The sequence below is a fragment of the Entelurus aequoreus genome, linkage group LG08 (genome assembly GCF_033978785.1).
Source record: "Entelurus aequoreus isolate RoL-2023_Sb linkage group LG08, RoL_Eaeq_v1.1, whole genome shotgun sequence".
Classification (NCBI taxonomy): domain Eukaryota; kingdom Metazoa; phylum Chordata; class Actinopteri; order Syngnathiformes; family Syngnathidae; genus Entelurus; species Entelurus aequoreus.
In genome coordinates this window covers 18,017,626-18,043,243 of record NC_084738.1, presented here as the reverse complement: position 1 = coordinate 18,043,243, position 25,618 = coordinate 18,017,626, and the positions used below count along the sequence as shown (strand labels likewise).

The window sequence follows — 25,618 nt, the reverse complement described above, 5'->3', positions numbered from 1 at the left end:
AACCATTCAAAAGGAGCCAACAATACTCCATTTACATTTTGTGACTTGAATATTAACCAAGTATTAGTGATATTGTTATTATAAGGGCTAACGCAGACAAACTATTTATAGCTGTGACGTGATAACTACAGTGTGTCCCTATGTTTACATCATCGAGTGGTCTGCTGTTTCCTCGCTTCCCTGCTCCCTGTAAATTGATTGTAGATCATAAATCATGCATCTCACCTAGAAAGTAGATGGCTGAGAATATAATCCGACAAATTGAGACACTTTGACCGCCATATAGGACCTGGAACTGGCGAGAACGACACAAAAAGCGATTGTTCAGCCCCCCCACCCTGTTTCTTCTCGAGGATTATGAGACATTTTTCATCTAAAAGGGAATATATGAACATCCTAACAGTCGGCATCCTAATGACAGTAGACCTTACACAGTAAGTGGTGTGTTATTATTCAAATGAATGCGCAAAATATGTAAATATATAATGTTATTATAAATGTGCCTGTTACTACATTACATATATACTTACATCATGTATATAAAACCTTAATGGAGGTGTTTGGATGCTTTTTTAGGGGGTCTACAGGCAGAATTGAACGGCTCCCATAGGTTCCATTGTAAGCGGACTTTTTATCTAATTTATTTAATATTTAGAATGCATTAAAAAAAAATCCATCCGTTGTCATGTCTTTCATAATGATTGTGAATAATAGGCAAATTTCCAAAAAAAGTGCAGTTCCTCTTTAAGGCATTACCAATCACTGCATGCCTAAACCATCATCGTAAGAAAAGTTTCTTATTAATCTGATGAACGCTGTGATAGAACTCTGGAACTAATCTGTCACTGTGAATGTAACTAAGTCATGTTCAATTCATCAGCTTTTTGTTTGGTCTATTTAACACTGCACTATTTATATATATATATATATATATATATATATATATATATATATATATATATATATATATATATATATATATATATATATATATATTATTATTATTATTTTCAGTCAACTTTTGGTAAGGCTCCTTTACTATGTTCAGAGGCTGATTTGAGCGCTGTCTCTCTTACCTGTCCCTGATTAGGAATCTGGGCCCACCTGTTCCGAGTAGGCCAATCAGGCGTCTTTACATGTCCTTCAGCCAGGGCTTGATCATTGTAAACTGCGTGTGTTTTATGGTAACTGTTTGTTTGCTAATCCTTACCATGCAGGTTATGCTTCCTGTGCACTTTGCAAATAGAGACTCTTCTTACCTGCACGTCGTCTCCTGTCCCTCAATCTTGGGGTCACAACTACCGCAGCGATGCGTGAGCGGGACATTTTCGATTGGCACATGCCTATTGGGTGTGCCGAATAAATGGCACAGTGATGCTCATTTGGTGTACCAAAAATGTTAATGCTCCTTTTGCTTTCACACAGATTCAGTTCCTCATAGGGAGGATAGGGAGGGGAACGTGTGATGATAACATGTCAAAAGTGACAGCAACAATTTGCATGCTTTGTAGCTTTGTTACTGAATGAGCCCTGCCTCCCAGGTAACTAAAGACAACAACTTGCAATTGGGTCACCTATAGTTTCCAGTAACTAATCGTACTCCAGTTGCCGCATGTGTTGTCACGTCATGTCTAAAACCTATTTGGTAGTCTAGAAAATCCAATAAAACTTGTTTTACCGTTCCTTAAATTCACAACATATGAACACAGAGTTGCTTTTGATTTATAAATACACATAATATTGTCAATGTGTCATGTAAGCATTTTTTTTTAGTTGTTTTGATTTGGAAATAAAAAAGACACAATCATAAAACGTGTAAGTAGCCAATTAAAGAGGAGGAAATCCAATTGTAACCCAGGCTACATTTAATTAAAAAGACTGTGGGAAAGAAAACGTATCAACCGATGATATTTCAGTGTGGTTTAGAAGTGGAAGCCAGCTGACGTATGAAGGCGTTTTTTTTCTCGAGGAGCTGAGCTCATAAAAAGCAGGGAGGAGAAAGGATGAAACTAGATTGACGAATACTGGAGCGCAAGCACACACTCGCATGCACGCAGTCAGGTGCCTTAAAGGTAAGACCGACCTTCTTATATTATTCAATGTTGTTTTTACTTTAGTATTTTTTGAAGTATGTTTTTTTATTATTGACTCCAGTGAACCTTCCTTTAGTTTATGAGAAGCTGACCTAATTTAACACACATTTTAAAAAAAAATAAAAATAAAATAAAACGTTTTGTTAAAAAGGGTGGCGTGGCTGAGATGGTAGAGCGACCGTGCTAGCAACTTGAGGGTCGATTCCGGCCTCTGCCATCCTAGTCACTGTCCTCGGGCAAGACACTGTACTCACCTTGCTGCCAGTGCCAACCACACTGGTTTAAATGCAGCTTCAAATATGTGGATAATGGGTTTCTAGAGAAAAATTCACTATTTGAATTGTTTGTTTTTATTAGATGAAGAGGCTTGCATTCGCCTTTGCTTTGTGCCTCTTTGTGGTTGATGTCTACTCGACCAGTTCCATTGGTAAGAATTGCTTTTAGCCGCCGCCATCTTTCCACAAGTAGAACATTTTTAAATCTGACCTTGTCCCTCCTTTTCCTCAGAATGGTGTTATCATGACCCAGCTTGCGGTGAGTTACCACTACCACGTCTCTGCCGCTGGCCTTTTCTGCCGCCTGACCCTCTTAAAGCCTCTCCTTTCTGCCTCCAGATGACAGAACATGGCCGGTTTTATTTGGAGATTCTTGCAATGGCAGCAGACAGTCGCCCATAAACATCGTGACTGCTGATACCACAGAAAATGCAAGCCTGACCGAGTTTACTTTCACCAACTTCGGCAACACCGGCGTCCTGGCAAATATAACCAACACTGGCAGGACAGGTGAGCATTGTGGTATGACCTTGAACGCCAGTGCTATTCAGTTTTTCCGATTAATACTTCTTACTTTGTGTCTTCCAGTCAGAGTGAACTTTAATAGAGGGGTGCAGATTTCAGGGGGGGGGTCTCCCCGAGCCCTACGACAGCCTGCAGTTCCACTTGCACTGGGGCAACCGCTCAACTATTGGTGGCTCTGAGCACACCGTCAATGGGAGACGCTTCCCAATGGAGGTGCGTCCACATGTTAAATGTTGAAATACCGTAATTTCCGGACTATAAGCCGCACCTGACTATAAGCCGCACCAGCTAAATTTAGGGGAAAATACAGATTGCTCCATATATAAGCCGCACCCGACTATAAGCCGCAGGGTTTTGATGTGTAATTACCATAGTATATAGGGGTTCCTGCTACCACGGAGGGGATTGTCGGGACAGAGATGACTGTTTGGGAACGCAAAGCGTCCCATTTGTTAACTATAAATCTTTCAATCATTCAATCAAACTTTCACATCTTTGACATGGCGAACAGCATTCATGCAAAGTACAAATAGTACAACGTGCAAAGTAATACAAAGTGCTCGCCTGTACGTTATCAAAATAACCAGCCTACCGGTATATGAAAAGTCAGTCTTTAATCATTGTGTCATCGTCTTCCTCCTGCGTACTAAAACCACCAAAATCCTCTTCGTCTGTGTCGGAGAAGAACAGGCCGTATATAAGCCGCACCCTTGTATAAGCCGCAGGGATCAGAACGAGGGGAAAAAGTAGCGGCTTATAGTCCGGAAATTACGGTAGTTCTTTGTAACAGACAAATGTTCACCTTTGCACTCCCTCTGCCCCACAGCTGCACATCGTCAACATCAAGTCCCGTTTCAATGGGAATACAAGTCTCGCCCTCGAAGACTCGACGGGAGCTGCTGCTCTCGGCTTTTTCATTGAGGTGAGCATTTTTTTTCCCAAATGTGATTTTGTGATTTAGCATCCCAATCTGAATCTCCCCGTCTTGTATTTTTTACATTTTTAGGCCGATAGTAGCGTTAATACTAGCCAACCTTGGCGCGACCTCATCGCCTACCTGTCTCAAATCCCACTTGCTGGTAAGTTGATGCTGAAGCCAAACTTTCAACTTTTGTAAAGCTGACACTTTTATTCTCCCCACATCAGGTGACCTTGTCAGTATTACCAACGATATCACACTGGATGGCCTACTGGAAGGCGTGGACTTCACAAGATATTATCGTTACCTCGGCTCGCTGACCACGCCCACCTGCGGAGAAATCGTCGTCTGGACCGTCTTTAAGGATCCCATCAGAATCAGCCCTGAGCTGGTGGGTCTCTTTTTGTGGCCTTTTTGTGTGAGATGATCAGACTTCCAAAGTGTCCATATTTCCTCCAACAGATTGACCTCTTTAGCACACAGCTGCGCATCGACAATACAACTGATTCGCTGCTCATGGTAAACGTCTTCAGGAACATCCTGCCGACTCTGCCAGTCACCACCCAGCCTGTGAGGGAAGAGACGGGCAACTCAGTGAAATCTTGCGCCTCTCTGGCTCTGTTGGCTCTCAGCCTGGTATTGAGCAGCAGTTAGAACGGTCCCCAGTTGTTGTGCTTTTGCAGATCCTTCGCCGCCCTTTAATCATGTAATTGCTCTTTTTTTGTGTATGTGAATGTAACCTAATCTACCATAAAACAAAAGTCAGATTGTCATTAAGACTGATGTTGAAATGATTTGATGATTTTGTTTGGTTACTTGCATCCAGGAGATGATCCAAGTTAACCGCTGAGCAGTAAAGACTGGTGAAAAATGAAAAAATAAAAGTCTGTGCAGTCAGCAAAATGACTAACGTGACTTTGTTTGATTGACAGGCGAAACGGTGAAGCTTATTATTAAATACTTAAGATGCATGATGTCATAAGAGTCTCTCCGGACCTGCCGTCATCAGCATAAATCATATATTTGCACAACAGATTCCGTATGATGATGTAATTGATGATTTTGCGTCAAAGAAGGCTGGAAAAGTCAACTTTTAGATTCCACTTCACACATGTTGGTAATGTTAATGCCAGTAGTAAATAGGGTTGAAAAGCATGGGTTGAAAAATCTGCCACAGTCTGAGTACTAAAAGTATATTATGTTAATTATCTGCTGTTTCTGTATGTACAAAACTGGTGTGATATCATAACTGGAACAGTTCAGATGCTATTAAGATGATGCAAAACAAAACTTGTTTACTGCAGGAATCTTTTTTATGCTCTATAGAGTGTTTTTTTTTTTGCTTGCTTTTTTTAGATCCTGTGATCTAGGATTTGCCCAGCAGGCACAAGACACTAAAACAACGTTGAGTTCTTAGGTCCTGACGTTGAGCAACTCAAATCTAATGTCGAAACAACATGTTTTTTGACAATGTTTAATCAATGTCGGGTTCTGACGTTGATTTGACCACCGAAATTTGGTCATTTCCCAAACAATATTCTACAACACAAACGTAACATTGAAACAACATGCTTTTTGAAGACGTTTACTCAATGTCAGGTTGGGACGTTGATTTGACCGTTGAAATTTGGTCATTTTAACAGCGTGGATCCAACGTTAGGCACCAACATTGTCTGAGTTTACAAATGCAACTATTTTGCAACGTTATTTCAAATTTTTAAAGGACATGTATGTATAATCAACGTTGTATTAATGTCTTGTGCCTGCTGGGTGTGCAATTTACATTGGTGTTATATACTGTATTTCATTGATATTTCATGTATTTATCTTGTTTTTTTTCTCTGTTCTTGTTACTGTTTTAGGTTATATAATAAAATATTACAAATATTATAATAAATTATATTGTTGCATTGGTGGGCGGGGTTTGGGGGTAAGTCTTTTTTGGGGGGTGGGGGTGTTCGCCCGGGGCGTAAATCTAGCGAAGACTGCCTCTGTGGAGGAGCACGAGATTATATTGACATTTAAATGGAACAAATTAGCCTGATGACACTAGTAAAGGGTTTAATAAACTGTCAAGAAAAAAAAAAGAAAAAGATTAGGAGTTTAGGGTGTATATAGGAGATGAATGTAAAAAGAAAAGTTAGAATTGATAATAAATGAGTTAGCTCAACAATTGCAAATCATGGCAGATCACAGTTGATGTATGACATTCCAGACGTGGATATGCAATTATTAAAGAATAGAAGTTTAAATCTTTATCAAATAGACAAATGTATTGCGGAAAAGTATGCATATTATGTTGTATAGTATATACATACTGTATGTATGGAGATTACTTTGTGTCTTTATTACGAAAGCTTTTTTTTTTTTTTACACAAAATTTAGATAACTGAGTTTTTTGCGTTTGAGTTTTGTGAACTGCATTTTCTATTTTACAAAAAATTATGCTGACAATTTCAAATAAATAAAAAAATCAGTGTTTTAAAATTCAGTGTAAAAAAATGTGTGTATAAAAATTCTGCGTAAAAAAACTCAGCGTGTAAAAATTCAGGGTAAAAAATTCAGTGCTGAAAAATACAATGTCGAATGATTTGCTGCTTCAAAAAGCAGGATTCACTTCCGGTAAATTAAGACCGAAGCAATCGATCCTGTCTCAAAACCAGACAATGAGGTGTCAAGTTTGAAGTCATGTGGCACGGGTCTTGCAAAACAGCTTAAAGAAGGCAGTTAACTGGTTTACCTTGGCATAATACAACATCAATAACATTTCACTGGATGTTTTCAAACTATAGGAATGATTCCAGTGGGTAAAATCTTCACTTTTGAGTGACATACGAAGCTCTGCTTCATGTAGACTGGGCACGAACAGAGTGGGTGGGGCTTGTTTAGTGTCAGACAGAGGCAGATTTCTACAGCAAAGTTCTGCAGAACAGTGATATTATATCAACTATGTGGATGTGTTTTGTATCTTTGTTGTTCTTGCTTGATTATAAAATATGTCTATCAAGAAGGTGGTTTGCAGCAGAGGAGCAGCACTCATATATTCTCAATATTCAGTGTTTTATTGTTCATATTTGATTTTATACGCCCACATTCTATATATTTATGTACGGACCCATTATTTCCCTGCTTGGCACTCATCATCAAGGGTTGGAATTGGGGGTTAAATCACCAAAAATGATTACCAGGCGCGGGCACCGATGCTGCCCACTGCTCCCCTCACCTCCCGGGGAGTGCTCAAGGGTGATGGGTCAAATGCGGAGAATACTTTCGCCACACCTAGTGTGTGTGTGACAATCATTGGTACTTTAACTTTAAAATATAATTCAGTAAATTAACTCAAGTTAATTCTGTTTTTGAGATGGTCTGTTTAAGTTTTTTTTTACTGAGTAAGACACTTCGAATTTAAATACTGAATGTGGGATTTACAATATTAACTATGAACAATAAAACACTGAATATTTAAAATATATGAACGTTACTCCTCTACTTCCCAGACCACCTACTTGATAGATACACTATATTGCCAAAGTATTTGGCCACCCATCCAAATGATGACAATCAGGTGTCCTAATCACTTGGCCCGGTGTATAAAATCAAGCACTCGGGCAAGGAGACTCTCACGCTCTCAGTGATTTCCAGTGTGGAACGGTCATAGGATGCTACCTGTGCAACAAATCCAGTCGTGAAATTTCCTTGCTCATAAATATTCCAAAGTCAACTTTATTATAAGAAAAGTAAAGAGTTTGGGAACAACAGCAACTCAGCCACTAAGTGGTAGGCCACGTAAACTGACAGAGAGGGGTCAGCGGATGCTGAAGCGCATAGTGCAAAGACTTCCTGCACAGTCAGTTGCTACAGAGCTCTAAACTTCATGAGACCTTTCAATTAGCCCACGTACAGTACGCAGAGAGCCTCATGGAATGGGTTTCCATGGCCAAGCAGCTGCATCTAAGCCATACATCACCAAGTCCAATGCAAAGCGTGGGATACAGTGGTGTAGAGCAGGGGAGACGCCTTCTCTGGAGTGATGAATCATGGCATCCGGCAATCTGATGCACCAGTCTGGGTTTGGAGGTTGCCAGGAGAACGCTACATTTCAGACTGCATTGTGCCGAGTGTGAAATTTGGTGGAGGAGGAATTATGATGTGGGGTTGGTTTTTCAGGAGTTGGCCTTGGCCCCTTAGTTCCAGTGAAAGGAACTTTGAATGTTCCAGGATACCAATACATTTTGGACAATTCCTTAGGATTGCACTTCAAGTTCATATGTGAGTAAAGGCAGGTGGCCAAATACTTTTGGCAATATACTGTATCTTATATAGTCGAGCAAGACCAACAAAGATGCAACAAAAACAGCGGACAAAGGATAAGGATAAAAACATCCACTTATTCGATATAATATCACTGTTCTGCAGAACTTTGTTGTTGAAATCTGCAGCACGTGACTTGAAACTCGACACCTCATTGGCTGGTTCTGAGACAGGATCGATCGCTTCAGCCTTAATTTACCACAAGTGACTCTCGCTATTTGAAGCAGCAAATTTTTCGACACTGAATTTTTATACACCGATTTTTTTTACACTGATTTTTAAAAAGTCCAATTGACAAAATTCAAACGCAAAAAATCCAGCTTTTGTGATGAAGACACAACTTAACCTCCAAACAGTTGCATCCTAACTATATATAATTAAGTAGGAGTTCAAGCAGTGATTCCACAAGAAAACATAGTATTGAATAAAAATAATTAGCGACAATGTATTGTTTTTTTTACGAGATAATTAACAGGAATTTGCATGGCAGTTAAAATAAAGCAAGTAGGTGTTACGACCGGGTCCATGGTGATGCGGGGTTTGTTCTCCCAGGGTGCAAGCGGACTACTCCGGACAGGACTTGCAGGCTGAAACATGATTTAATAGTAAAATAACACCCAAAGAGGTACAAAACAAAAACAAACCGACGGAACAAGGTGCCGATCGCACGGGAAGCTAAGGCTACTACTTAGCACAGACTAGGGATCACTAGCAGGGGCTAGGAGACAAGCAAAACTAACGTAACAGTAGCGTGACGCAAATAAAGAAGCCAAGACGAGTGATCAACAAAGGCAGGCTTAAATAGTGTCTCTTGATTACAAACAGGTGTGTCCCAAACAACAGAGGCAGGTGAAAATCATAAGTAACCGTGGTGACTAAACTCAGGAGGTGCACAAACAGGAACTAAAGGAGTCCAAAACAAACAGAATACGCAAAACATGATCCGGACCACGGATCATGACAAACCCCCCTTAAGGACAGATTCCAGATGTCCACAAAAAGACCAAAAAAAAACCAAGCAGGGTCAAAAGTCACGGGAGGGCGTAGGGAGGACTTGGCGGTGGGTCGCCAGACCAAGTGTCCCCGAATCCACCGAGGACAAGTCAAGTGGCGGTGGCGAGTGGAACGCCGCTGCAGCAGGCGAGGCGGGCGACCCGGTAACGGCCACATCCGTGGCCGACGGGGACGTGGGTGCACTTGGCGAGGCGGGCGACCAGGGAAAGGCCACATTCGTGGCTGACGGGGAGGTGGGCGGGAGTGACGCCAGAACTTAAGCAGTCTTAGAGTTTTACGCCCAATTTGTGGGCGTAGCTGCTGTCTGCGCCCGGGGCGTCCATGAATTGGCCCACCAGAGGGCCGCAGGCAGGCGCCTGATGGCCACTTGCGCAGCCGGCCAGCCGATGCTGGCGATGAGAAGGGTGACGGCGCCGTTGGAAGGCCCGCCGGAGACGAGGAAGGTGGCAGCTCAGGAGCTTGAGCGGCAGGCGAAGGAAGCAGCCGTGGAGCAGGAACCGGAACTGGAGGTTGCCTCTGTGCAGGAACCGGAGTTCGCCTCGGTGCAGGTACAGGAACTGGAGTTTGCCTCGGCGCAGGAACAGGAACAGGAAAAAGAGTTCACCTCGGCGCAGGTACTGGAACCACTGGTGCTTGCCTGGGAGGTGCAGCGGCGACAGGTGCCAGCCATGGTGCAGGTACTGGGGCTAGCCGTGGTGCAGGTACTGGAGCAAGCCGTGGTGCAGGTACTGGAGCCAGCCGAGGTGCAGGTACTGGAGCCAACCGAGGTGCAGGTACTGGACCCTGCCGAGGAGCAAGAACAGGAGGGTTGCTAGCCTGGGAGCAGGAAGTTCAGGAACTAGCCTTGGAACAGCAGGTTCAGATGCTGGAGAGGATGGCGTCTGCAGGCCCACCGGAGATGATGGTGGCATCTGCAGGCCCACCGGAGATGATGGATGTGTCTGCAGGCCCACCGGAGATGATGGTGGCGTCTGCAGGCCCACCTGGGCTGAGGTTGGCCTTGAGCTTGGCGGAGGTGGCCTAGCTGGGGGTTGCGGCTTGGCATGCCGATGGACTGGTGTTGGTGGACGGGCCGGAGGTTTCTGCCTGGCTGGGCGCAGCTGTGCCACCCCACTAGCACAGCTCCCAACACTAGCCCCCCCTTAAGACGCGGATGCCAGATGCGCTCCTTGCGTTCTGGAACAGTCTTTAGGGGTGGGTGGAGTGGGGTAGACTCCTCCCCTTTAAATTGTTCAAAATGTATTTTCCCATCCCCCACCTGAGGTTGTGTAGGAGGACCAGAGGAAAAAGTATGTGACTTGGGCGGGGCTAGAGTCTTAGGGGGCGGAGCTCGAAAATCAGAAGGTGACTGGGGTTGACAAAATCTAAATTTCGAAAAAATGTCCTGATAATATTTTACTTTTGGAATAAAGTCTTTAGGAGGTGGCTGACAAAGAGAGACAGAAGGCAAAAAAAGAAAATTCTGGTCCGTGACTTCCCTTGATGACGCCGGCGTATTGATGTCATCACCGCGCGCCGGTTCAGTGACGTCATCAGAGCTAGAGTGCATTCTTTCGAACGCCCATGTAGTGAACTGTTTTGCGAAGTGATGAATTGGATTACCAAGCGGTGGAGAAGTCGAAGCAGGTTGTGGTGTGCTGCTGTCCGGAGGAGGAGTCTTCGGGAACGACGCATCCTGATGGCGAGGAGAAGCCTCCTTGCTGTCCGATGCGGGGGAAGGAATTGCTGGCTTCTTTCTGTTACGACCGGGTCGCATGGTGATGCGGGGTTTGTTCTCCCAGGGTGCAAGCGGATGACTCCGGACAGGACTTGCAGGTTGAAACATGATTTAATAGTAAAATAACACTCAAAGAGGTACAAAACAAAAACAAACCGACGGAACAAGGTGCCAAACGCACGGGAAGCTAAGGCTACTACTTAGCACAGACTAGGGATCACTAGCAGGGGCTAGGAGACAAGCAAAACTAACGTAACAGTAGCGTGACGCAAATAAAGAAGCCAGGACGAGTGATCAACAAAGGCAGGCTTAAATAGTGTCTCTTGATTACAAACAGGTGTGTCCCGAACAACAGAGGCAGGTGAAAATCATAAGTAACCATGGTGACTAAACTCAGGAGGTGCACAAACAGGAACTAAAGGAGTCAAAAAAAAACAGAATACACAAAACATGATCCAGACCACGGATCATGACAGTAGGACTGCGACAGTGCATTAATCAGCATAAAAAACATAGCTTCAGAAACAAGATATGATATAATATATGAAATAGTTCAGACAATATTTAGAATGAATAAAGCTGTAAATGTAGTACAATTTCTCTGGGTACCTGCACATGTAGGAGTTGTGGGTAACTAACTAGCAGCGAGGTATGCAAAGCAATTAACAACTAAAACATAAATAAACTTTGAGATTAATCACAAAAGTGGCAGGATACTTGGAATTAAGCAACAAAAGGTAGGCAGTATTACACAGTCCAGAGGAGTGTAGGTGCGTTAAGAGGAGGCAATAGAATTAGGAAGAAGGAAGATATCATTACCAGAATGAGGTTAGGACACACGTATCTTAATAGTTCACTGAAATTAATAGGGAAACAATACACAGGGCTGTGTGATGATTGTCATCAAATAGAAAATGTAGAGCATGTAAGTGTAGGAAGTATAATAGACAAATAGAATAGAATAGAAAGTACTTTATTTATCCCTGGGGGAAATTCAGCACCACAGTTCGCTCACAATGGACAATAAATACTATACAGCATTATTCACATGTGAATAATATAAATATATTATACATATATTCTACATTTAACTGCAGTCAAGAAGGAACATATGCATTACACAGTCTGATGGCTGTCGGTATGAAGGACCTCCTGTGTCGTTCCGTGTTGCATTTTGGGAGTCTGAGCCTTCCACTGAACGTGCTCATTCTCCCTGCAAGGTCCGAGTGTAGTGGGTGGGAGGTGTTGTCCATAATGGCTAGGAGCTTTTGCTAGACTTCTCCTCTCTGACACCACCGCCAGAGAGTCTAGCTCCACTCCCACCACGTTACTGGCCTTTCTTACCAGCTTGTCCAGCCTGTTTGCGTCCCTCGCTCTCAGTCCGCTGCCCCAGCAGGCCACGGCATACAAGAAGGCGCCCGCCACCACCGACTCGTAGAACATCTTCAGCATCTTTGTACAGACGTTGAAGGATCCTAGCCTCCTGAGGAAGTAGAGGTGGCTTTGTCCCTTCTTGTAGAGTGCCTCAGCGTGTTTTGACCCATTCATCTTGTTGTGGATGTGTACTCCGAGGTATTTATAATCTTCCACCATGTCCACATCGACCCCCCTGATGGAAACAGGGGTCGCCAGAGTACTCCTCCTCCTTCCCAGGTCCACAACCAGCTCCTTGGTCTTCGTCACATTGAGCTGGAGGTGGTTCTTTCCACACCATGTGACAAAGTCCTCCACCAGTGTCCTGTATTCCTCATCATCACCATCCTCAATACACCCCACTATCGCAGAGTCATCAGAAAACTTCTGACGGTGGCAGGACTCTGACTGATAGTGGAAATCGGTGGTGTAGATGGTGAAGAGGAAGGGGGAGAGGACTGTGCCCTGCGGGGCCCCGGTGTTGCTGACCAGCCTGTCAGACACACAGTCCTGCAGTCACACGTACTGTGGTCTGTCAGTCAGGTAATCAACAACCCAGGATACCAAGGGGGCCTCCACCTGCATCGTCTCTAACTTCACACCCAGTAACGAACGCACTGGAGAAGTCAAAAAAACATGACCCTCACACTGCTCGCAGGCTTGTCTAAGTGGGTGTGGGCTTGGTTCAGCAGGTAGATGACTTTATCCTCCACTCCCAGTCGGGGCTGGTAGGCGAACTGGAGTGGGTCCAGGTGGGGCCTGATCGTTGGGTGGAGTTGTTCCAGGACCAACCTCTCCATGGTCTTCATGATATGGGAGGTTAGAGGCACCGGCCTGTAGTCCTTCGACGTGCTGGGTTGCATGCACTTGGGGATGGGGACCACGCATGAGGTTTTCCACAGTGTGGGGACTTTCTGCAGCCTAAGGCTCATGTTGAAGATGTGCTGAAGCACACCACACAGCTGTGGGGCACAGGCTTTCAGCACCCTGGGGCTCACACCGTCAGGACCCGCGGCCTTGCCTGTGTGCAACTTCTTTAGCTGTGCATTCACCTGGTCACACTGGGGGGGGTCTCCGGTGGTTGGGGGAGGGGGGGGGGGTCATCAAGCTGAGGGTGAGGTGTTAAGTGGGGTAAGGTATTCATTGGAGTTAAGGGGCTGTGGATTGGTTTGCTGAAGTTGTCAGGGGGCCGGCTGGCATGTCTCGGGGGGGGGGGGGGGGGCAGGAGCTTGTCGGAGCCATTGTGTCAAACCTGTTAAGAACTGGTTTAGCTCATTGGCCCTCTCTTTGTCGCCGTCCACCCCCCCTACCCCCCGGTATTGGTCTGCATATCTCTCCAAACCGCCTTCATGATGTTGTCCTTCAGCTTCCCTTCCAGCTTCCTCCTGTAGTTCTCCTTGGCCTCCCTGAGTTTGGTAACAAAGGGAAATAATGAAAAATAAGTTAGTGAAAGAGTTGTGTAGCAGTGGAGGATATTTTAAGATTGCATTCGGAACATATAGGGTACAAAACAATAAAAACATTTAAAAAGAAGACATGGTTAAATGCAATAATTTAGAGTTGAGTACCATCTCGTTTCACACTCCAGTTCAGAAGGTGGCGGTAATGCACACCTGAAGGTTGTTTGCCAACCGCCATTATCAATCAATCAATCAGTCAATCAAATTTTATTTATATAGCCCTTAATCACAAATGTCTCAAAGGGCTGCACAAGCTACAACGACATACTCAGATCCCACATCAGGGCAAGAAAAAACCCAACCCATTGGGCGCAATGAGAAACCTGTGTAAAATCCCCCCCTCAAATGAGAGAGTTGGGTCGAAGATAATACCCAGATTTTTTACCGAGTCGCTTTGTGTAATTGTTTGGTTGTCAAATGTTAAGGTGGTATTATTAAATAGGTGCCAGTGGCTAGCAGGACCGATAATCAGCATTTCCGTTTTCTTAGCGTTAAATTACAAAAAGTTGCTGGAAATCTACTGTTTGATTTCATTAAGACACGCCTCTAGTTGACTACAATCTGGCGTGTTGGTCAGCTTTAGGGGCATGTAGATTTGGGTGTCATCAGCATAACAGTGAAAGCTAACATCTTATTTGCGTATGATGTCACCTAGCGGCAGCATGTAGATGCCGAAGAGTGCAGAGCCAAGAACCGAACCCTGTGGAACTCCGCACGTTACCTTAACATACTCCGAGGTCACATTGTTATGGGAGACGCACTACACAAAGAAAGAAGAAGAAGTAACTCCGCCCTCACAACAACAAAAACTGGGCTCTGCAGCAGAAAAGAGGTTAACAAAGAGCAGAACAGGTAAGGCAAACTGCAGACAGAAGTATGATGTCATGACATCATACTTCTGTCTGCAGCATACTCAAGGCCCTGGGGGAACTCCAGTTTTGACAGAAGAAGAAAAAGTAATGCATGCAATGGCACATCTTTTAAACTTTAATATCATCTAATCATTATGCAGTTTATTGGTAAAAAGTGTAGGCCATTGAGGTGATTGTAAGTTTATATTCATACTGCATATTTACAGTGCTGCAATGAAAATGAGTTTGACATACGTTGGGAAAGTAATAACTTACAGCTCAACATTTAGAGTCAATATTATTTTGAAAAAAAAAAATTCCAAATGGGTTACCTATTGTTACCAGTAACTAATCCAGATGACGCATACGCCGTCATATCTGTCTGTAAAACTTATTTGGTAGTCAAAAAAAACAAATACATTTTTTTTTTTTTACCGTGCGTTAGTTGTGTACCTGAATTGGCAATATAAATAAAATACACAATAAAAAAAAAGTAAGTTGCTAAAAAAAATCCTATTTTTTTTCAACAAAAGAGGAATTCACAAATATCTCAAATTTAACCTGTTATATGTATGTTTATTTACATATTTTTTTGTTCGTAAATAAAATGTGTTCATTTTGAGCAAGAGAAAAAAAAAAGATTTGTATCTCTTGTTTTGTTATCTGCAAGTCATGTGGCTGGCAACAACGACAAGAAGTCTGTGAAAAAAAACAAAAGGTGTATCGATAGATGATATCGTTGTCAGTGTTGCTGAGAGGTCAAAGCCAGATTAAGGCGTTTTTTTAAGGAGCTGAGCTCATAAAAAGCAGGGTGGAGGAAGGATGAAGCTAGTTTGAAGAGGACAGGAGCCTTAAAGGTACGACTTACCTGCTTGTATTATTCAATGCTATTTAGTCCAGTCATTTTTTAAGTATATATTTGCTTAATAAACTCCATCCTTGAGTTGATGAGAAGCTAAGATAACTTAAGACAAAATAAATAAAGAAATAAAATATTTGTTTATTGTGTTTTTGTTTTTTGTTAGATGAAGTGGCTTGCATTCGCCTTTGCATTGTGCCTCTTTGTGGTTGATGTCTACTCTGCCTCCGATACGATTGGTAAGAATTGCTTTCAGCCGCCGCCATCTTTCAACATGTACAACATTTTTAAGTCTGACCTTGTCTCTCCTTTTCTTTAGACTGGTGTTATCATGACACAAGTTGCGGTAAGTTACCACTACCTCGTCTCTGCACCGCAAAAACTAAAATCTAACTAAGATTAAATATCTCAAATAAGGGTGATATTTGCTTATTTTCTGTCTGATAAGATAATTCTTCAATCAATCAATCAATGTTTATTTATATAGCCCTAAATCACTAGTGTCTCAAAGGGCTGTACAAGCCACAACGACATCCTCGGTGTCGAGTGGGTCTGACATAATATTGTGAAAGTCCAACACATCAGCGAAAGTCCAGTCCATGGTGGGGCCAGCGGGAACCATCCCGAGTGGAGACGGGTCAGCAGCGTAGAGATGTCCCCATCTGATGGACAGGCTAGCGGTCCACCCCGGAGCAGAGTAGAAAAGAAAAGAAAAGAAACGGCAGATCAACTGGTCTAAAAAGGGAGTCTATTTAAAGGCTAGAGTGTACAAATGAGTTTTAAGATGAGACTTAAATGCTTCTACTGAGGTAGCATCTCTAACTTTTACCGGGAGGGCATTCCATAGTATTGGAGCCCGAATAGAAAACGCTCTATAGCCCGCAGACTTTTTTTGGGCTCTGGGAATCACTAATAAGCCGGAGTTCTTTGAACGCAGATTTCTTGCCGGGACATATGGTACAATACAATTGTCAAGATAGGCAGGAGCTTGACCGTGTAGTATTTTATACGTAAGTAGTAAAACCTTAAAGTCGCATCTTAGGTGCACAGGAAGCCAGTGCAAGTGAGCCAGTATAGGCGTAATATGATCAAACTTTCTTGTTTTTGTCAAAAGTCTAGCAGCCGCATTTTGTACCATCTGTAATCTTTTAATGCTAGACATAGGGAGGCCCGAAAATAATACGTTACAGTAATCGAGACGAGATGTAACGAACGCATGGATAATGATCTCAGCATCGCTTGTGGACAAAATGGAACGAATTTTAGCGATATTACGGAGATGAAAGAAGGCCGTTTTAGTAACACTCTTAATGTGTGACTCAAACGAGAGAGTTCGGTCGAAGATAATACCCAGATTCTTTACCGAGTCGCCTTGTTTAATTGTTTGGTTGTCAAATGTTAAGGTGGTATTATTAAATAGATGTTGGTGTTGAGCAGGACCGATAATCAGCATTTCCGTTTTCTTAGCGTTGAGTTGCAAAAAGTTAGCGGACATCCATTGTTTAATTTCATTAAGACACTTCTCCAGCTGACTACAATCCGGCGTGTTGGTCAGCTTTAGGGGCATGTAGAGTTGAGTGTCATCAGCATAACAGTGAAAGCTAACACCGTATTTGCGTATAATGTCACCCAGCGGCAGCATGTAAATACTAAAGAGTGCAGGGCCAAGAACTGAACCCTGGGGAACTCCGCACGTTACCTTAACATAGTCCGAGGTCACATTGTTATGGGAGACACACTGCATCCTGTCAGTAAGATAAGAGTTAAACCAAGACAAGGCTAAGTCTGACATCCCAATACGCGTTTTGATACGCTCTAATAAAATATTATGATCAACAGTATCGAAAGCGGCGCTAAGATCAAGAAGCAGCAACATAGATGACGCATCAGAATCCATCGTCAGCAATAGATCATTAGTCATTTTTGCGAGGGCTGTCTCCGTAGAGTGATTTGCCCTGAAACCGGATTGAAAAGGTTCACAGAGATTGTTAGTCACTAAGTGTTCATTTAGCTGCTGTGCGACAATTTTTTCGAGAATTTTCGAGATAAACGGTAGGTGGGACACCGGCCGGTAGTTCACCATGAGGTCAGGATCGAGGTTAGGTCTTTTGAGTAGAGGATGAATAACCGCTTTTTTGAATGCTAGAGGAACAGTACCAGAGGAAAGTGATAGGTTTATAATATTTAACACTGATGGACCTAATAAAACAAAAAGCTCCTTGATAAGTTTCCCGGGAATTGGGTCAAGTAAACATGTTGTTTGTTTTGTCCCATTTACACATTTTAACAATTCCTCCAATGTTATTTCATCAAAGAGAGAGAAACTATTTTGGAGGGCAATGTCCGTCGTATATACAGTCATATTTGTGTTAATAGAATTTTAAGTTAGAGTGTTTTACTTGTTTGTTTATCTCAGTAAGATATTACAGCTTGTTGCTGAGATTTGATGAGCTATATTGAGTAAAACATGCTAGAAACTAGAATATCAACTGTTGCAAAGCTGTGTCATCAACACTCACAAGTATAAAACTACTTTTTTAAAGTAATAATTTCTTATTTCAAGCATTTAAAAAAAAAATCATGACTTTGACACAATTGTGTCTCATGTTAAAACAGATGACAGCCAAATGGACTTTGCTGTTTTATTTTCAATGAAACAATAGAAAATACGTACTCATATAGTAGTACAGTTGTTATTAGTGAGAATATACTTATTTTAAGGTATTTTTGGGTTCATTGAGGTTAGCTAATTTTACTTGTTTTGGAAAGTCTTGACAAGCCAAATTTTCTTGTTCTATTGGCAGATAATTTTGCTTAGTTCAAATAAAATACCAGTAATTTATTTATATTTTTTTCTTGTTTTTGAACACTGACTTTTTGCAGTGTGCTGCTGGCCTTTTCTGCCGCCTGGCCCTCTCAAAACCTCTCCTTTCTGCCTCCAGATGACAGAACATGGCCGGTAATTGCTGCAAATTTTTGCAACCGCAGCAGACAGTCGCCCATAAACATCGCGACTGCTGATACCATAGAAGATGAAAACCTGACCGGGTTTACTTTCACAAACTTCGGCAACACCTCCGCCCTGGCGGATATAACCAACACTGGCAAGACAGGTGAGCATTGTGATATGACCTTGAGCGTCATTGCTATTCAGTTTTGTTGACAAATTCTTCTTACTTTTTTGTCTTCCAGTCAAAGTGAACATTAAAAACGGGGTGCAGATTTCAGGGGGGGGTCTCCCCGAGCCCTACGACAGCCTGCAGTTCCACTTGCACTGGGGCAACCGCTCAACTAAAGGTGGCTCTGAGCACACCGTCAATGGGAAACGCTACCCAATGGAGGTGCGTTCACATGTTAAATGTTGAAATAGTTCTTTGTGACAGACAAATGTTCACCTTTGCACTCCCCTGCCCCACAGCTGCACATCGTCAATGTCAAGTCCCGTTTTAATCTGAACACAAGTCTCGCCCTCGAAGACTCGACGGGACTTGCTGCTCTTGGCTTTTTCATTGAGGTGAGCCCTTTGTTTCTCTTGTGTGCATGGCTCAGGGGGTAGAGTGGTTGTCTTCCACCCTGAAAGTTGCGGGTTCGATCCTCAGTGTCCCTGTGACCAATGCTCAAGTGTCAGTTGCTCCTGATGCTGCTCCATCAGTCATCGTCATCGGCGTTCACTCAAACGAGTATGACGATGCTCCTGGTAGGGGTGTATCCCTTAACGGAGGATGCCTGTGCATGACTTTGTTTAACGTGGGGAGACTGGTGCACAGACAGTCACCACACAATCCTTGACAGAATCGGGTCAGGGTCCAGTGGCATGGAGTCCAAGATGACTGGGGACCCTTTTCTGCTGCAGCCTTCTCCGCCATCGCAGCCGTTGTGGTAGTTCTTAAATCTACCGTCTTCGCCTGCTCCGCCGTTGAGGTCTTCACCGTATCCCTGGCTAAGGGGCAGTCAGGTACTAGGCCTTTGCCAAGGGCCACCTGGAGTAACAGTAGTAAAGGGGTTAACCTCCTAGTGCCCCAAGACCCCATAGAGGAGCCTCCACTGCCGGATGCACTTTAACGTCATGCCCAGGACACCAGCGCGCCATCAGTATGTGGTCGTTGAATACCTTATAGCAGTGGTCCCCAACCTTTTTGTAACTGCGGACCGGTCAACGCTTGAACATTTGTCCCACGGACCGGGGGGCCGGGGGAGGAGGGGCAATTAAAAAAATATACCGTATTTTCCGGACTATAAGTTGAGTTTTTTTCATAGTTTGACCGGGCTCCAGTGCGACTTATATATGTTTTTTTCCTTCTTTATTATGCATTATCGGCAGGTGCGACTTATACTCCGGTGTGACTTATACTCCGAAATATATGGTATATATATATATTTTTTAATTTTATTTTTTAATTTTTTAATTTTTTGAATTATTTTTTTTTTGTCATTAAAAAATACAATCATGCATGCTTACGGGCTGTATCCCTGCAGACTGTATTGATCTATATTGATATATAATGTAGGAACCAGAAATATTAATAACAGAAAGAAACAACCCTTTTGTGCGGATGAGTGTGAATGAGTGTAATGGGGGAGGGAGCTTTTTTGGGTTGGTGCACTAATTGTAAGTGTATCTTGTGTTTTTTATGTTGGTTTAATTAAAAATTAAAAATAAAATAAAAAAAACTTTTTTTTATTTTTATTTTTTATTTCTTGTGCGGTGTCGATCCACGGACCGGTACCGGCCCGTGGCCCGCTGGTTGGGGACCACTGCCTTATAGGAACGTGCTTAACGAGTAAAATCCACTGACCAATTTACAATGTTTTTTTAGCATCCCAATCTGAATCTCCCTGTCTTGTATTTTTACATTTTTAGGCAGATAGTAGCATCACTACTAGTGAATCCTGGCGCAACCTCATCCCCTACCTGGGTCAAATCCCACTTGCTGGTAAGTTGATGCTGAAGCCAAACTCCAAACTTTTGTAAAGCTGACACTTTGATTTTCTCCCCATCAGGTGACCATGTCAACATTACCCTCCAAATCTCACTGAATGGTCTACTGGAAGGCGTGGACTTCACAAGATATTATCGTTACTTCGGCTCGCTGACCACGCCCACCTGCAACGAAGCTGTCGTCTGGACCGTCTTTAAGGATCCCATCAGAATCAGCCCTGAGCTGGTGGGTCTCTTTTTGTGGCCTTTTTGTGTGAGATGATCAGACTTCCAAAGTGTCCATATTTCCACCAACAGATTGACCGCTTTAGCACACAGCTGCGCATCGACAATACAACTGATTCGCCGCTCATGGTAAACGTCTTCAGGAGCATCCAGCCAGATCTGCCAGTCACCACCCAGCGTGTGAGGGAAGAGACGGACGACTCAGTGAAATCGTGCGCCTCTCTGGCTCTGTTGGCTCTCAGCCTGGTATTGAGCATCATTTAGAACGGTCCCCAGTTATGCTTTTGCAGATCCTTCGCCGCCCTTTAATTATCTTTTTTTTGTGTATGTGTATGTAACCTAATCTAATCTAAATAATAGTCAAATAATTTTACTGAATACACTGTCTCATTCAGACTGACGTACACTACCGTTCAAAAGTTTGGGGTCACATTGAAATGTCCTTATTTTTGAAGGAAAAGCACTGTACTTTTCAATGAAGATAACTTTAAACTAGTCTTAACTTTAAAGAAATACACTCTATACATTGCTAATGTGGTAAATGACTATTCTAGCTGCAAATGTCTGGTTTTTGGTGCAATATCTACATAGGTGTATAGAGGCCCATTTCCAGCAACTATCACTCCAGTGTTCTAATGGTACAATGTGTTTGCCCATTGGCTCAGAAGGCTAATTGATGATTACAAAACCCTTGTGCAATCATGTTCACACATCTGAAAACAGTTTAGCTCGTTACAGAAGCTACAAAACTGACCTTCCTTTGAGCAGATTGAGTTTCTGGAGCATCACATTTGTGGGGTCAATTAAACGCTCAAAATGGCCAGAAAAAGAGAACTTTCATCTGAAACTCGACAGTCTATTCTTGTTCTTAGAAATGAAGGCTCAAACACAAAATTGTTTGGGTGACCCCAAACTTTTGAACGGTAGTGTACTTAAAGGACGTCAAACTGAGACCAACACCATGCAAATGTTGCTTCTTAAAGTTGTCAAATATTGACAACAGCTCTTAATTTTTGTAATTTTTACTCTAAGTTGACTAATCACGTTGATTATGAAAGTTAGCCTCCACCATGGCACACCCGGTTACTTCCGTTATTTTTATGGACAGAATTTGTTGGTGCAACCCAGGTGTTGAGAGTGTCCTGTTTGTTGATTATGAACGGTTGCCTACGCCAAGGCACACCCGGTTCTTTTTTTATTATTTTTATGGAGTGTAGTGTAGCCAAGATGTCCGGTGTCCAGTTTGTGGGTGTTAGGAGTTCATCCCGGCTAAATGTGGGGATGTGGTCCTAAATGCCTCATCAAGCTTCACCTGGATCAAATGGCATTGTTGGTATTTGACCTAATATAACCTGCTCATTGGCCTTGTGGTTAGAGTGTCCGCCCTGTGATCGGTAGGTTGTGAGTTCAAACCCCGGCCGTGTCATACCAAAGACTATAAAAATGGGACCCATTACCTCCCTGTGTATTGAGTAGTACTCAGCATCAAGGGTTGGAATTGGGGGTTAAGTCACCAAAATGATTGCCGGGCGCGGCCGCCGGTGCTGCTCACTTCTCCCCTCACCTCCCAGGTGGTAAACAAGGGGATGGGTCTAATGCAGAGGTTAATTTCACCACTCCTAGAGTGTGTGAGAGACAATCATTTGTACTTTAATTTTTAAATTTTATTTAACTGCAGACATAACTGTGACTTTTTTCTTGTATATGTATATGTATGTATGTATGTATGTATGTATGTATGTATGTATGTATGTATGTGTGTGAACTTAAAATTCATATATAAAGGGAAAAAAAAACAACTTTGATGAAGGCGTTCCAAATGAGCAACATGAATGAAATTAAGACTGTTTGACTCTGTCTATACATATTATCAATAAAATCTGCTCACCTTCTGTGTGATTGCCCCAAAACCAGCCTATGTGTGCTTTTTGGGTAACGATTAATTACCTGTGAAAATGTTTTTTGTTTTGAGAATGCAACCAACAGATGTATTTGTTTCCATCCTGTCTTTGGCTATGGAAAAGAGGGCGGGGCTAATCGATCACATGACCGGACACGTTTTTCTCGTTGAACTGCTCTATGACGTTGGCAAACTTGGCAGTGACGGCTTTTATCTTGAGGGTCTCTATTACGATATGAATCAGTCTCCAACCTGCTCTGCAAGTGAGGGTCAGCTATGTGTGACTGAGCAAACACACAAAGGCTACAAACTTATCTTAAGATCGCTTTTGGAGAATAAACTAACTCAATGCAGGGCCGGCCCGTGGCATAGGCCGTATAGGCAAATGCTAAGGGCGCCGTCCATCAGGGGGCGCCACGCCAGTGCCACAAATGTTGGAGAAAAAAAAAAAAAAAAAAAAAAAGTTGGTACTATTATTTCTAAATACAAAAAATAATCCCACGTTAATTAAAATGCAAAGTAAAGCCTATATAATAGAAATATTATTTGTTACAACATTACACCCACCCCCGGCGCCCCACCCCCCCACGCCCCCGCACGGTGCGTATCATGACTCGTTTTGGACGTCACCACATCAAAAAATCAACACAAGATGTCAAAACGGCCAAAATTGTCAGGTGCCCAGGGAAGAAAAAAGTGAAAAGAAGAGGAGGAGAAACGAGAAAAAGACAGAGGTAGCAGGTAGGTAACGTTAGTGTCATGTCTGTGTTAATCATGTTTTTGTTTTGCTTGGGTTTTGGGCTCTTTTTAGTTCCTGGTTGCACTTCCTTGTTTGGTTTGGTTTCCATGGTCACCCATTAGTTTTCACCTGTCATGTCACGCACCTGTTCACCTGTCTTGTCACGCACCTGTTTTCACTGATCACGTCACTATTTAAATCTGTCTGTTTCTGTTGTTCATCCTGGCGTCCTCGCACTTTTTGATCCCTCCACTTCATGTCATGTCACAGTTCTTTGCCAAGTAAGTTTTGTTCATTTATGCCACAGTTAGTGTTTTTGTTTTATTGTTCATAGTTTCTGCCTTTGTGCAAGTTTTGTGTTTCTACCCAAGTTTTGTATTTCCGCCCTCGTGCAAGTCTTTTGTTTTGTATAGTCAAGTTTTCTACCTCCACTGTGAGCGCCTTTTGTTTATTTCTTTTTTTATTGTTAAATAAACATGTATTTAAATTCACGCCTCGCACGGGCCAATTTTCCTTTGCCTTCCGGAGGAACACAACCCAAGAACCCAGTTATGACAGTTAGCCTACATGAAATTATTTGTCTGTTACAGAATGTGATAGTAACCTGGCTTTTTAGCATTAAGCTAATGTTACATGATTCGGCAATTGCTAATCAATAAATAGCTAGTTCTGTTTTAACGTCGGGTTAATATTGTGGAGGGGGCTAAATTGTTATGGAAAATAATAATGTAACGTTAGGTAATTACAGTACTCCCACCTTACATTCCTCAGGGACATTTGTATTAGATCTTTTAAGCAGGTGTTTTTTGTTTACATTGTTATTGCCTTCTGGTTAGCTAATGTTTGCCCTGCAGGTAATAGTCACTTTTCCACCCCTTTATATATTAGGTAAGTTGTAAGCCTAGTTGTTAAAGTGCACATCATTAATGTTAATTAAGCAATATCACATGAGAGGGAATGCTGTTTTTTAATTTGAGCACTGCTGTAATTCGGTTAAAGATAATCATAACATAACATTCTCATATAATATGTTAATTTGCTTTCTTTAAGTAAAAAAAAGGTCAAAGACAAAGCTATTCGGTTTCTTGTGAGTATATACACTTCACTGCCGATGTGGGGGGGCGCCACCTAAAATCTTGCCTAGGGCGCCAGATTGGTTAGGGCCAGGCCTGACTCAATGACAGCCCGCGTAACAGCTGCTTAATATTTCTGCCATCACTATGTCAAGAATGCTCATGTTTCGTTTTTGACACATGAACATTGTTTAGCTTGCGTGTTATTTTTATTAATTTTTTTCTCGAAAATAAGCAAAGTATGTTTTTCACGGCGTCGAAAATGCGCCTCCTTAGCTTAGTCATGAACCAGGTGCTCCTTGGAAGCGATGAAGAAGTTTACTATTTAATTGATTGGAAAATACATTAAAGAGACTGTACGTGTGTAACATTAAACAAAAAAAAATCTGTATGTATTTTAATGTCCTGGATTGTATGTGGTTTTATTATATTTTTTAAACTTTTTATACCGGTATGTCTTCTGGCTTGGAAGTGTGTCTTCTTAATTTAGTTTTAAACCTTTGGGGTGAATGGTGATAAGCTTCCTAATTAACTAACTGCACACAAAATTTGGTGGTTTTAATTTATAATGTTAATTAGTGCAGCTGGGATAGGCTCCAGCGCACCCCGTGACCCTGTGAGGGATAAGCAGTGGAAAATTGATAAATATTTTTATAAAACTGCTTGCGGCTGCCTTTGCTGTTTGTTTTTCCTGTTTGTATATTTTTTGTATCACGTTTTTCGTGGAGTCGAAAGTGCGCCTCCTTTATTGAATCATAAATCAGGTGCTCCTACCTTTAGTCGATGCGAAGACCATCTAATCCAGGGGTGTCAAACGTACGGCCCGCGGGCCGGATCAGGCCTTCGAACAGGTTTTATCCGGCCGGCGGGATGAGTTTGCTAATTATAAAAATGAGCCGAAATTTTGGAATGAAATAAACTGCTGTTCTAAATGTGTCCACTAAATGTCGCAATTGCAATTCTTTTTTCTTTGTAGATAATGCTACATATGTAAAAATAAATAAACCACATGATCGTAGTGCACCAGTCGAGGAAAAATAGCAAACTACATAAATATCATCCTGTAATTTGATTTTGATATTTTTTTTTTATCTTGATAGATTGAAAATGAACACCAATAAGTTGACTGATGAACATTATCACATAATGTATTCAGAAAGTATAAATAACGACAAATAAAGATATAATACTATTAACCGCAACATGTAAGTGTAAAAAACCCCCAACAACATTATGATTTGTACATTTTCAGAATGTGCTTGTTCTATTTTTATACAAAGAAAACAATCTGAAGTTGTCTTTATT

General features: G+C 42.3%; 1 protein-coding gene and 1 pseudogene across 1 annotated transcript; both read left to right on the top strand.

The window, feature by feature from the left end:
• The first annotated feature begins 2,032 nt into the window (after window positions 1-2,032).
• On the top strand, window positions 2,033-5,062 carry LOC133655547 (carbonic anhydrase 4-like; annotated as a pseudogene).
• A 10,312-nt stretch (window positions 5,063-15,374) lies between these two features.
• Window positions 15,375-22,514, top strand: ca15b (carbonic anhydrase XVb). The gene is made up of 9 exons (XM_062055789.1): window positions 15,375-15,435; window positions 15,604-15,676; window positions 15,757-15,783; window positions 18,380-18,550; window positions 18,630-18,778; window positions 18,856-18,951; window positions 20,299-20,371; window positions 20,439-20,602; window positions 20,674-22,514. Exons 2-9 carry the CDS (start codon window positions 15,604-15,606, stop codon window positions 20,863-20,865), a joined length of 945 nt encoding a protein of 314 aa, XP_061911773.1. The 5' UTR covers window positions 15,375-15,435; the 3' UTR covers window positions 20,866-22,514.
• Window positions 22,515-25,618: the final 3,104 nt, after the last annotated feature.